The sequence below is a fragment of the Chrysemys picta genome, chromosome 1 (genome assembly GCF_011386835.1).
Source record: "Chrysemys picta bellii isolate R12L10 chromosome 1, ASM1138683v2, whole genome shotgun sequence".
Taxonomy (NCBI): Eukaryota; Metazoa; Chordata; order Testudines; family Emydidae; genus Chrysemys; species Chrysemys picta.
In genome coordinates, this window is record NC_088791.1 from 46,875,278 (window position 1) to 46,890,167 (window position 14,890).

Consider the following 14,890-nt stretch of genomic DNA (forward strand, 5'->3'; position numbering starts at 1 on the left):
GAGTCTCCTTCCTTGGAGGTTTTTAAGGCCCGGCTTGACAAAGCCCTGGCTGGGATGATTTAGCTGGGAATTGGTCCTGCTTTGAGCAGGGGGTTGGACTAGATGACCTCTTGAGGTCCCTTCCAACTCTGATATTCTATGATTCTATGATTCAAGGCAGGCCTGTTTCCTACCTGTTTCGCCTAGCCCTTTGTTCAGTGATAAATCTTCTAATCACTTCTCTCCCAGCAGAAGAGTCTGTCCTATCTCGGGGACTCTCCTTTTGCCCCAGCACCCCCACGAACATGATACAGTTCTGTGGTGATCTGGAAGCCTACTTTCACCGCCTCCGACTCAAATAATAGTTTCATGATGACACTGAACAGCGCACTGATACACAGATACCCTCCCACCAACAACACAGGAAGAAGAACTCCACATGGACTCCTCCTGAGGGTCGAAATGACAGTCTGGACCTATACATAGAATGCTTCCACCGACGTGCACAGGCAGAAATTGTGGAAAAACAACATCGCTTGCCTCATAACCTAAGTCGTGCAGAACGCAATGCCATCCACAGCCTCAGAAACCACCCTGACATTATCATCAAAGAGGCTGATAAAGGAGGTGCTGTTGTCATCATGAACAGGTCTGACTACCAGAAGGAGGCTGCCAGACAACTCTCCAATACCAAATTCTACAGGCCACTTTCCTCAGATCCCACTGAGGAATACACTAAGAAACTGCACCATCTTCTCAGGACACTCCCTACACTAACACAGGAACAAATCAACATACCCTTAGAGCCCCGACCGGGGTTATTCTATCTACTACCTAAGATCCACAAACCTGGAAATCCTGGACGCCCCATCATCTCGGACATTGGCACTCTCACTGAAGGACTGTCTGGATATGTGGACTCCCTACTCAGACCCTACGCCACCAGCACTCCCAGCTATCTCCGTGACATCACAGATTTCCTGAGAAAACTACACTGCATTGGTGACCTCCCAGAAAACACCATCCTAGCCACCATGGATGTAGAGGCTCTCTACACAAACATCCCACATACAGATGGAATACAAGCTGTCAGGAACAGTATCCCTGATGATGACACAGCACAACTTATTGCTGAGCTCTGTGACTTTATCCTCACGCACAATTATTTCAAATTTGGTGACAATATATACCTCCAGACCAGTGGCACCGCTATGGGCACCCGCATGGCCCCACAATATGCCAACATTTTTATGGCTGACCTGGAACAACGCTTCCTCAGCTCTCGTCCACTCATGCCCCTTCTCTACCTACGCTATATTGATGACATCTTCATCATCTGGACCCATGGGAAGGAGACCCTGGAAGAATTCCACCATGCTTTCAACAGCTTCCACCCCACCATCAACCTCAGCCTGGACCAATCTACACGGGAGGTCCACTTCCTAGACACCACCCTACAAATAAGCTATGGCCACATTAACACCACCCTATACCGAAAACCCACCGACCGCTACGCCTACCTTCATGCCTCCAGCTTCCACCCCGGTCACACTACACGATCCATTGTCTACAGCCAAGCACTGAGGTACAATCGCATCTGCTCCAACCCCTCAGACAGAGACCAACACCTACAAGATCTTCACCAAGCATTCTCTAAACTACGATACCCACACAAGGAAATAAAGAAACAAATCAACAGAGCCAGATGTGTACCCAGAAGCCTCCTGCTACAAGACAGGCCCAGAAGAGAAACCAACAGAACTCCACTGGCCATCACCTACAGTCCTCAGCTTAAACCTCTCCAGCGCATCATCAGCGATCTACAACCCATCCTGGACAATGATCCCTCACTTTCACAGACCTTGGGAGGCAGGCCAGTGCTCGCCCACAGACAACCTGCCAACCTTAAGCATATTCTCACCAGCAACCACGCACCGCACCATAACAACTCTAACTCAGGAACCAACCCATGCAACAAACCTCGATGCCCACTCTGCCCACATATCTACACCAGCAACACCATCACAGGACCTAACCAGATCAGCTACAACATCACTGGCTCATTCACCTGCACGTCCACCAATGTTATATATGCCATCATATGCCAGCAATGCCCCTCTGCTATGTACATTGGCCAAACTGGGCAGTCACTACGCAAGAGGATAAATGGACACAAGTCAGATATCAGGAATGGCAATATACAAAAACCTGTAGGAGAACACTTCAACCTCCCTGGCCACACAATAACAGATGTAAAGGTAGCCATCTTACAGCAAAAAAAACTTCAGGACCAGACTCCAAAGAGAAACTGCTGAGCTCCAGTTCATTTGCAAATTTGACACCATCAGATCAGGATTAAACAAAGACTGTGAATGGCTATCCAACTACAGAAACAGTTTCTCCTCCCTTGGTGTTCACACCTCAACTGCTAGCAGAGCACCTCACCCTCCCTGATTGAACTAACCTCGTTATCTCCACACTGATTTATACCTGCCTCTGGAGATTTCCATTACTTGCATCTGAAGAAGTGAGGTTCTTACCCACGAAAGCTTATGCTCCCAGTACTTCTGTTAGTCTCAAAGGTGCCACAGGACCCTCTGTTGCTTCTCTCCCAGGGTCAGTCAACTGCTGCATTGTAATCTGAGCATTCTCCACCTGAAGGCGTGGCTCGTTGATGTTTCGTGGGGTTAGAGTTGGTCTGTGTTGCAGAAGTACAATAGATAAAATAGGAAAGATTCTACCAGAAATACCTTCAAAAAGTGGAGAAGATTTAGTCACTGGTGTGAATTCCAGAATCCTGTCCCCAAAACTGCCTTGTATCCTCTTGTTCTAGTATACCTGCTACAACTAAAGCAAATGGGACTATCACTTAGTTCTCTCAAGGTTCAATTGGCTGCCTTAACCACTTTCCATACCATTATTGGGGGGTTCTCACTGTTTGTTCACCCTACAACCATAAAGTTCATGAAAAGTCTGGGTAATCCCTTTCCACCAGTGAAAATCCCCACCCCAGTTTGGGACCTTAATTTGTCTCTTAAGTCTCATGAAATCTCCTTTTGAACCGATGGTCACATGCTCCTTACTGAATTTGTCCATGAAAACAGCCTTCTTAGTGACTATTACCTCCGCCCACAGAGTCGGAGAGATGGGGCCTTCATGGTAGACCCTCCTTTCACAGTATTCTGCAAGGACAAAGTTACCTTACGACCACACACCAGATTTCTTCCTAAACTGCCTTCTGAGTTGCATGTGAGTCAGGTCATTTACAGGCCAGTGTTCTTTCCAAGACCACATAATTCCAATCTAGAGACTGCCTTCCATACTGAAGATGTCAAGAGGGTGTTATCCTTCTACCTAGACAGGATTAAATCATTTTGTAAATCTCCTAGATTGCTCATTTTGTTTGTAGACAGATCTAAAGGTTCTCAACAAAGTCACAATCAATATCTATAGCTTTACCTAAAAATTTCCCAGTATCTGAGATCTGCAGAGCTGCTACATGGTCTTTGGTACATACCTTCCCGAGGCACTATGCCTTAGTCAGTGCCTCTAGAGCTGATGTAGCAGTTGGCAATGCAGTTCTTTCCTCTGTGCTCGACTCAATTCTGAAGCTTCCTCCTCCTTATGGGGATACGGCTCGGGAGTATCTGAAGTGGAACACCCATAGGGACATTACTTGAAGAAGAAAGAGAGGTTACTCACCCTATGCATTAGCTGTAGTTCTTCTAAGTGTGTCCCTCTTTGGGTGCTCCACTACCCGCCCTCCTTCCCTTTTGCTTTGGAGTTTCCTTCTGAGATGCAGCAGTGAAGAAGAAACTGAGGGCATTTTGCCCATGCAGCCTCGCTGCAGGGCATGAGGATATCAGCAGTGCATGCATGGACCAAATGCACACTGCTCATGGAAAATCTCAGATTAAAGATGCGTGGGGTGCACGCACATCTGACGTGGAGCACCCACAGGAGAACACCTCTCAAAGAACTGCAGTTACTGCTCAGGGTAAGTAATCTCTTTTTTTCTTACCCTATCAGCCTCACTCCATAGAAAAAAGGCCTGATCTGGTGATGCGTTTAGGATCAGTTCCGCTCCCATTATAACAGTACTTGTCAGGATTGGAACTACATTGAGAGGAAGGACAGTCCAGTTATTAGGGTACTAGCCTAGGATTTGGGAGAATGGGTTCAGTTCACAGCTCTGCCAAAGATTTCCTCTGTAATCTTGGGCAAATTGCTTACTCTCTCTGGGCCTCAGTTCCCCCTTATGTAATATGGAAATAATATTACTTTCCTTTCTCACAGGGTGTTGTGAGATAATATAAATACATTAAAGATTATAGTAATCGGGACTTACAACTATCTAAGATAAATTGTCTTGAGGTCAAATTCTGAGAAGTGCTAAGCATCTCTAACTCCCCTTCATTCCCAAGAGGCACTCAGAATCTTTCAGGATTTGGTTCTTAGAAAACTCCAGAGGGAATTGACAAAAACAACAAGGCGTCCAGTGGCACCTTAAAGACTAACAGATTTATTTGGGCATAAGCTTTCGTGGGACTCCATGCATCTGAAGAAGTGGGTTTTTTACCCACTAAAGCTTATGCCCAAATAAATCTGTTAGTCTTTAAGGTGCCACAAGTACTCCTCGTTTTTGTGGATACAGACTAACATGGCTACCCCTCTGATAGAGGGAATTGAGTAATTCTTCATTGCTAATATTCTTAATTATTTACAGTTATAGAAATATAATAAAAATAGCTTGAAATTTGGATGATAACATTTAGTTGTGAAAGTGTGAGTAAAAACTACATCTGTATTTTTCACAGAGCTAATGAAAGGATAGCAGAGGCCAATGCTAAACTCCTTCATGAGCGCCACAGGAGCAAATCTTTAATTGCTAACAGCATTGTAAATGGAAGTCTTGCTGCAAGTCCAGTCCTGGATACAACTCAGCTTGGCAATCTTGGCAATAATTTAACACTAAATAGAAGTCTTGGTCTTGGAGGAAGTTTCATAAACCCAACTGGAAATGCATTATCTTCAAAAAACAGAGTGGAAGCTTATCTGGCTAAGGTGAGCAATTATCGATATCATTCTAAATTATTTTTATATAATTTAGGTTAAAACCATAATCTGGCTTAGTTTTATTAATGAGCATTCATTTTAAATGCAAAATATATATCCCAATGCTTGTAACCCAATAGTGTAAAAACCACAATAATTAATCATGAAAATAAATAAATATATAATTTTAGAGGAAAAAGAGAGACTATAGTACTTGCATTCAGTGGGCCATATGGATCTGTTTGCAAATAAGCATGCACACAAGACACAATATCTGACAATTAACATTTAACAAGAAGAAGAAAAAAATCTTAAGAATATTTGTCCTAGGTTGCAGGAAACTCCTAACACAGGTGCATATTATGTATTTACATAGAAAGATCATTTGTATTATGAAAGGGTGCAGATAAAAAGCTCATGATGTTGTCAAACTTGCTAGCTTTAATTAAAAAGAGGTGTACAAAAATTCTGAAGAACAAGTATTAGTTAACGGTACTTTTGCATTCCTCTGTTACCTTCCTAATGTTTATGCCATATACATGCTTCATAGGGCTCCACTCTGTGGCAAGTGACTTGGCACATGAATATTGGCCACTTGGGCCCTGTTAAAAAAGAATGCTGTACAATGGGGTTGTCTGTATTTAGTATACATCCCATGGTGAGGAATTTATGCCATGCACAGTAAAGATTTACTTTTTAATAACTCCTTATCTTAGTCTCTTTGGGCTGTCTCAGGTTGAAGAGTAGTATAATAAAATATGGCAAGATAAATGATACCATATATGTACTGTATTATTGCCTGATTTCTTCTTCCACTGGAATATGAATAATAAATAATAATTAAAAGGTAAAACTAATTGTTCTTCAAGTTACTGTCAACACAAATTCTACTTTGAGTGTGCATGCATTCCATGCATGCAAGATTCGATTGTTTTTCAGTAGCAGTGTCTATTGGGCCATGCCTGCAGCCTGGGAGCCCTTGCAGCCACCATAGCTGAGGATAAAAGGGGTAGGGCAGCCTCAACTACCTCTCAATTCCTTCTTACTGCTTGTGGCTACAAAATTGAACCCTATGGTGTCCACTTCTCTTCATTTACAGAGAGTATTTGGAGCTATTGTTGTCTAGATATTTAGTTGGTAGCTTACATAAGCTTAGTTAACGCTATTGGGGAAAAAAAAGTTTTTTACTTAATATCAGATTTCTTGCAAACACACACCCCCAACCTCTCTGTGTAAAAGCTAGACACTTCTCCCCTCATCCCACATACACAGGCTCAGAATGGCTGAAGACAAGTCCCCAGGATTCAAGATTTGCCCGTCCTGCAAGACAGCATTGTCCATCAGTGATGGACATTCAAGATGCCTCTTAGGTATAAGAGAAGGACATGTAGCCAAGTGATACTTGGTACACAAATATCTCTGAGTACCCTGAAGCTGCATCTCCTGGAGACGTCTATGCATGCATCTTCAGATCCTGGCAAGTGACCTGAGAGACCTACTCCATCCAGTCAGTCACACACACTCCAGCAAGTTATGATGTCATCCGAAGCTCACAGAACACTCAGAATACCCACTTCTCCTGCATTGATCTAGGAGAGGGACCATAGGGAGCACTTGGACCAAGGAATGTACAAATCTTCCTACCCAGTCAGAAGACTCAAGTCCTCACCTGAGGCTCTGACACTCTATTCCCTTGAGGCTGAGCCTCACCCAAGTACATCAAAGCCAGTCACTTCACACAGTAAGCACTTTGCCACTTCTGATACCACTCAGACGGCAGACTCCTCTCTGGCACTGGATAGGTCCATACCAATGGCAGCAGCACCAAGAAAACTGATGATGAATACATCAGCACCATAATGATGGCACCAGCACTTTCTATGGCACTGACAAATGCATTGGTACCAACACAGGCCTCCTTGAAATTGAGACATTTCTCAGAGCTGGCTGACAGCTGTGGGACCAATTTTGGAATCCCTGATATTGGACAGGCCAAGAGAGGGATAAACCAAACCGGGGCCTCTGGTGATCTCTCAGTACCATCCACAGATCAGGCCAGTGTGCTCCATGGATGGAAGAGACTGAAAAGTTGAGTTCCTCTAAGGAATACAGCAGACCTTCCTCATCTGAATGTGACCCATACCTCCTTTAGATAACCCAGTGGGACATGGACATACAATCGAGGAAGGAACCCCCTGAGAGGCCCCCGCAAGTATTCTGAATTGATAAGGGAACTTCTAAGCTGGTACTCTCCCATCCCATGTGTCCTCCTCAACACTGCTACCAACACTGGCTTTATTGGTCTCCATGCAGTATCAACCCTTATGTCAGGAAACCAGCTTCCTCCGTGGTCTTCAGACCAAGACCATCCTTGCCTGCACAGCAGATTGAGCCTGTCCTAGTACCCACTCTCAGACATCATCAGTTGCTGAAAGGAGAGCAAGACCTCAGTAGAGATGATCTCTCCTCTGACCACTCACAACCTCTAGCTATGTCCTCCTCACCTGCTGATGAAATGACCAACCCTCCTGTTACATCCTCTTCAGTGTAGTTAAAAGTTTTTCAGGAACTGTTGAGACTAGCAGAAACATTGGATATCCTATTAGAGATAATCCAAGAAAAGCAACATAAGCTGTTAGCCCTTCTCCACCCATCATTCTTAGGCAAAATGACTTTACCTATTAATTTAGGGCATTTGGAACCAACAAAGGTCATCTGGGACACTCCTGCATCCATTCCCCCCACAACTTCCAAGTGCATGAACAGGAGATACCAGGTGCCAGCTAATGGGCACAAATACTTTTTAGAATCCCACCCTCAGTACCGTGATTGTCCAAGGCTGTTCATGAGAAATCTAAACAGTCCAAATCCAATCCCAGAAAGAGACAAAGAAATTAGATCTTTTCAGACAAAAAAAATACTTCTCAGCGAATCATTAACTATGAGTTGCCAGTTATCAAGCACTTCTTTCCAAGTATGATGCCCTGTTACGGGACAGGCTCTCCACCTTAACATACAAGATCCCCCATGAATACCAGGAAGGTTAAGGTCAACCATGACAGATGGATAGTTCAGTGCTAGAACATTGCTCTAAGCAGTGCTTGATACATCAGATATGGCAGCTAGAACCACAGCTATGGCTGTGACAATGAGAAGGTCGTCCTGGCTATAGACATCTGGTATCCCTCATGAAGTCTAAGTGACCATACAGGATCTACCCTTCCCAGGTAATTAACTGTTCAACAGTGACACTGATGGGGCATTGCACTTTCTTAACGATACAGAGGACAACCCTCCAGTCACTGGGGCTTACGTGTTCCAGCTAGAGGTAAAAAACAATGTTGTCAATGGTCCTTGCATAAATACAGCAGCAATGCTATCCTCAACAACGCACTTCATAGCCATCAAGGAAGAGGCAATGTTTTCACCAATGACATTCCTTGAGCTCTTCTTTGGCACCTTGCAGCAGGGACAGTTGGTCACAAAACATCTCTGAAAGCAATGTCGAGAGCCCAGCTGGACCACCTGTATATCGACTCCCTTCTATTCATATTGGCAACCACCTATTTTATTTCAGAGAAGGTTGGGCTGGGATTACTTCAGACCAGTCGGTCCTCAAGATAGTGAACAAGGTGTATCCCATCCAGTTTCAAGCTGTTACAATCTCCTCCTCACCTTTCCCATCCCTCCTCAGAGATCCCTCTCACAAGACACTTCTAAGACAAGAAATTTAACACTGGGAATAGTGGAGGAAGTTCCTTAAGGATTCAAAGGAAAAGTGCTCTACTCCCACTACTTCTTGATCCCAAAGAAGAAGGAGGCATGGAGACCCCACCTGGATCTTCAACATCTCAGTCCTTTTGTTCAATGTTTCAAATTCAGGATGGTCACCGTAGCCTGTGTTACCCCCTCTTTGGATCCCGTGGACTGGTTCACAGCTACTTTCACATTGTGCTGGGAGTATCACAAAAAATATCTTAGTCACCCTTCGGCTTCATCTGACTTCCACATTAATCAATCCCTTCAACAAGTCACCTATTCCATATAAAAAACTCTAGCTCTCTTCAGCCCCCTGGGACTCAATGGTCAACAAAAACAAATCCACACTAACTCCAACACAGTGCATTGAATTAATGGGGGCAATGTTTAGATTCCAGGTTAGCAAAGACATGCCAACCTCAACAGAGATCAGACATCGTATAGCAGTTCCAGGTGCTTAACACAAGTGAGAGCTTGTATAAAGATTTTGCCACGCTTCACTTTTGTCCACTTGAAGTGTGGTTGAAAGCAGTGTATCTGCTCAATGCAACATGGACAAGAAGGGCCCCACAGAAGTCCTGTGATCATTCGATCGGTGGGCACAAGCGAAATAAATATGTTGGAAAGTTCCATTTTCCACATCCCTTCCATCAAAGATTAGTCATGGACACCTCCACATAAGGGTGGGGAGCACACCTGAATCAACTTCAGATTCAACAGAAATGGTCAGCTCCTGAATCCTTCCTCCACATCACTATGCTAAAACTCACAGCAATTTGTTTGGCATGCAAGGCCCTTTCTGCCTCTTTCAGGGCCTTTCAAGTGCTTACCAACAACACCATTGCAAAGTGTGACATCAACAGGCAAGGAGAAGCCAGGTCATCCCCTCTGTGCCAGGAATTCATACTTCTATGGATCTGGAGCATTCACATCATGTTATCCCAGTAACTATTCATCTTCTGGGGCATCAGAACATGCTGGTAGTCTGCCCCAACAGAGGACTCTTGGAGATTTTTGAGTGGTCCCTCAAGTGTTTGACTCCCTAGGCTATCTTGCACAGATGAGGGTCTCTGACAGTAGACCTGTTTGCTATATGCAACAACAACAAATGTCCAAGATTTTGCTCCAGAGAAGGCAGGAGTCTGGGATCCTCACAGATATCTTCCTCATCCCTTGGACACCAGGGGTGATGTATGCATTTCCACCAATACACATGATCCCCAGCGTGCTAGGAAGCTGAGATAAAACTATTACCATGATAGCGCAGCTTAATCCAGGCAGTTGTTTTATTTGGACCTGATTGAACTGTCTGTTCAGAAGCCAATCACCTAACTGGTTTTACCCAACCTACTGTCCCAGAACAATACCCAGGTCCTCCATCCAGACCCATAGTCCCTGCACCTGGCAGTTTGGAGTCCGGTTGACTGACACCTACAGAGAGGAGCTGTTTTGCAGCAATCCTACTCACCTTGCTTCAGAAACATAAAGCCTTCAGCAAGGAAAACTTACTAGTCCAAATGGAAACAATTGTTTGTTTGGGCTGAACAACATCACTGCTCACCTCAATAGACAACAGTTCCAGTAATAGATTATTTGCTCTTGTTAAAGCAGTCAGGACTATCCCTGAGCTTAATTGGAGTCCAGTTGGCTGCAATCTCAGCAAATTGTCCCCCAATACAAAGCTACATAATATTTTGTCACTCCACTGTGGAAAAATTTCTGAAAGGACTGATCCAAGCTTTTCCACCAGTCCCTGTCCCTTGCAATCTGATTGCAGTGTCTGGTTTTAATGGGTTCCTCCTTCAAGACCATGATTACTTGCTCCTTCCATCACATCTCAGTGAAGATATGGCCTTCCCAGTGTCCATGCCCCTGTCCAGAAGGATATGGGTGATTCAGGCCTTTATAGCAGGCCCTCTTTATACCATCATTCACAAGGAAAAAGTCCTTGGCCTCATCTGAAGTTCCTGCCAAAGGTAGTCTTAGACTTCCACATTAATGAGTCTCTTCATCTGCCAGTCTTTTTCCCCAAACCTCATTTTTCACCTGCTGAAGCAAACCTTTACACACTGAATGTAGTTAGAGCAGTCTTTTTATCTGGACAGGACTAGATTGATTGATTGATTAGAGCTTCACTAAGACTGTTTGGTACTTTCGTAGAACAGATGAGGGGATAACAAATATCCTTGCAGAGATTGTCTAAATGGATTTTGAATATACATACTTGGTATGCATTATTAAAGAATATTACCCCAGACACATCTGGTCTCATTTGATTTGAGTCCAGCGGGCCTACACTGCCTCTTTTAACGGTCCCATTGACTGAGATATGTAGAGGAGCTATATGGCGTTCAGTCCATACTTTTACCACTCACGCCTCTTGATCAGGTGCAAGCTTTGGTCAGGTGATTCTTCAATCAGTACTTAAATAGGACTCCTTTACATATATCTGGGCCCAGGATATTGCTTGCTTATCACTAGGGCTGTCAAGCGATTAAAAAAAACTAATCACGATTAATCACGCTGTTAAACAATAATAGAATACCATTTATTTAAATATTTTTGGACGCTTTCTACATTTTCAAATATATTGATTTCAGTTACAACACAGAGTACAAAGTGTACAGCGCTCACTTTATATTTATTTTTGATTACGAATATTTGCACTGTAAAAATCAAAAGAAATAGTATTTTTCAATTCACCTAATACAAGTTCTGTAGTGTAATCTCTTTATCATGAAAGTTGAACTTACACATATAGAATTATGTACCAAAAAAACCTGCATTCAAAAATAAAACAATATAAAACTTCAGAGGCTGCAAGTCCACTCAGGCTCTAAAGTTTTACATTGTTTTGTTTTTGATTGCAGTTATGAAGCAAAAACATCTACATTTGTAAGTTGCCCTGACGATAGAGATTGCACTACCGTCCTTGTATGAGCTGAACTGAAAAATATTATTTCTTTTATTTATCATTTTACAGTGCAAATATTTGTCATCAAAAATGATAATATAAAATGAGCACTGTACACTTTGTATTCTGTGTTAGTAATTGAAAACAATATATTTGAAAATGTAGAAAAACATCCACAAATATTAAATAATTTCAATTGGCATTCTATAGTTTAACACTGCGATAAAAACTGTGATTAATTGCGATTAATTTTTTTGAGTTAATCGCATGAGTTAATTTTTTTTAGTTAATTGACAACCCTACTTATCACCAGCAGTGAAATCTGTGTGGACAGTCACTCAAAAAAAAGAGGTTATTTAACTTTACAGTCGGTAAGTGAGGTTCTTCAAAATGTATTGTCCACACAGATTCCACAACCTGCCCTCTGTCCTTGCTAATTCAGACTCCTGTCACATGGGATTCTTTATTAGTGAAGAAACTGAAAAGTCACTGAGGCCGTCCCATCCCTTCTGTCCTTGGCTACAGTGGTTTTGAGGGCTCCCAGGACTCAGGCACAGCCCCAATGGATATTGATATTTAAAAATCATCTGATATTGTGCACATGGGGCACATGCATGTTCAAGATGGAATTTGTGCAAACAACACATCACAAAAAAACACAGTTACAGTAAGGTAAGTAACTACTCTTTCTTCTTTGAATGCTTGCTCATGTCCATTCCGTATTAGGTGTGTGCGCTCGCCACATGCACCAGTGCCAGAAATTTTTCCCTCAGCAGTGTCCGTAGGCTCTGGTGCCCTCTGGAGTGGCGCCCGCATGGCACGATATAAGGAGCACCGCCGGCTGCCCCCACCCTCAGTTCCTTCTTGCCGCTACTGATGATGCTGGAACATCTGCTGCTTCAGCTAGTGTTGTTTCATGCGAACTTTGAAAACCTGTAATATAGTTGTATATAGTTAGTAGTTTCTTAATTACCCTTAGTAGTAGTACTCAAATTCTTCGTTAGTCCCAAACGGGAGTCAGCCGGGGGATGGGCATACCCCTGTCCCCAGGCTTTAAGCCCTGCCATCGCTGCAAAGGGCCTATGCCCACCAGCAATCCACATACCAGCTGCCTAAGGTGCTTAGGCGAGGGGCACATAAGTGATAAGTGCCGTATCAGCAAGTCCTTTAAACCTAGGATGAAGAAGGAGTGCGATATCTGTCTGAAAACGCTCTTAATGGAGTTGGCACTTACTCTGGCAGTGGAGCAGCGGCCTGACTCTGCACCAAGCACCGCGGACTCTGTGTGCAGTGCTCCACTGGCACTGTCTACGAGCCGGCACCGATCCCCCTCCACGGCTCCAGTCAAGAAGCCGAAAAAGACTGGGAGGGGACTTGTTAGGGATTGGTCCTGCTTTGAGCAGGGGGTTGGACTAGATGACCTCGTGAAGTCCCTTCCAACCGTGATATTCTATGATTCTATGATCTCCTACCTCCCGTAAGGGAAAGGAGAGGGCTGGGGGTGAGCTACGACCCGTGCCGGGCAGCTCAATGCCCCCTTCAGGAAGTTGGGCCCCAGCTCAAGTCAAGCAGTGCAGCCCATCCCATACTTCGCCTGTGACTCCAGATAGCGGTGCAGGCCCCAGCCAGCTTCAGATGCCGTTGACGCCCGAAGCCCTTCAAGCAGCTCAGGAGATCCTGACGCTCCCGGTGCTGCCCACACCGACTCCAGTGGTACCTCGGTCTCAGGGGAAACCCATGCTGGGACCTATGCAGGTGTCCCCACCTCAGCAGCACATCCCACCATCGCTCGCCTACCAGAAGCCATCACTCCTCAGGACTAGAGAGGCAGGCTCAGCAGAGCCCTCTTTGGTCTCCACACAGGGGGCACCGATCAAGGGACTCGAGGCATACCTTGCCGGTAGATTGGCCCAGACCCTCTGAGGCACGCATCACCCAGCAAGAACTCCCAGACCGGCCCCGACTGTCTCCAAGGGCCGAGTACCAATCACGGGACTGATCGAGGATCAGAGATCGCCAATCACTGGGCCATCATTGCCCATCTCCTAGCAGTAGGTTGCCCTACTCAGGAATATCCTCCCAGCAACCGGCCCATATTAGCTCCCAGTTCGACATCCCAGTACAGGTCGAGTAGCATGAGGTGTGGATCACCGGGTCTCTGACGCAGATCCGCCAAACACTATCAGTCCCCGAGATCCCGACCAAGACGCCAGTCTCGTTCGGACAGATTGCCTTCGGGACACAGTGACCGGCACTGGTCGGACAACAGCCACTGCTCCACCCAATCCTGTTCTCCCGATACTAACCGCTCCGTTTATACCTCCGGCATGAAGCAAGGTTCCCTGACCACGGGTCAAGCCCCGGTACCTGCAGTGCTGCCTACATCATCAGCACTGAAACCTGTCCCATGGCCCCAGACGCAGTGGCCAGTGCCATGGTACCTGTGGAACCCTTGGGGGTTCACCCAACCCTCCCAGGCAGTCCGGTTGGTGTTGGGAGCCTGGGAGAGGCCAGCGGCCTCAGTATCCCGTCCCCCTGCAGTGCTTGAGGCTTTGGGGGGTAAGACCCCACAGATCCAGGAGGACCCAGGAGAGCAAGCTACTGGACCACCAGTGGAAGTAGAGGTCCCTGCGGCACTGGCATCGTCCTCATTGTCACCAGACGAGGTTATCACGGGGCCCCCTCACCCAGTTTCTCAAGATGACGCCAAAGTGCACCACGAACTTTTGAAAATGGTCACATCAATCCTGGGGCTTCAGGCAGAGGAACTGGAAGAACCCTTGGACTTCCTGTTTGATGTCCTCAGCTCCTCAGTTCCTGCCAGGGTGGCCCTTCATGGGCAAACCCCCTCTTCCCTGGCCCCTATCTCTAAGTACTTTGTGCCAACCAAGGGGCTTGAGTACTTATACTCCTACTCGGCCCCCAATTCCCTTGTGGTAGAGGCGGTTAACCACAAAGTGAGGCAAAGAGAAGCAAAAACAACCCAGGGCCACACCCAAAAATAAAGACTCGAGAACGTTGGCTCTCTTTGGGCATAAGATTTATTCATCTTCCAGCCTTCAGCTGAGAGTGGCCAACCACCAAGCCTCCTAGGACGATATGACTTTAATATGTGGCAAGCCATGGCCAAGTTCGAAGGGTCGCTTCCCAAGGCTTCCAAGAAGGAGTTCTGCGCAATCGTTG

At 45.3% G+C, this 14,890-nt stretch overlaps 1 protein-coding gene across 15 annotated transcripts in view; it reads left to right on the forward strand.

Moving 5' to 3' along the window:
* ANKRD26 (ankyrin repeat domain containing 26) overlaps positions 1 to 14,890 on the forward strand; it is a 178,499-nt gene that overhangs the window by 142,490 nt on the left and 21,119 nt on the right. For all 15 annotated transcript variants that reach the window (XM_024109004.3, XM_008172589.4, XM_065564544.1 and 12 more), the window contains one exon: positions 4,797 to 5,043. In XM_024109004.3, the coding sequence (XP_023964772.2) occupies positions 4,797 to 5,043 (247 nt within the window). The remainder of the gene's footprint in view (positions 1 to 4,796; positions 5,044 to 14,890) is intronic.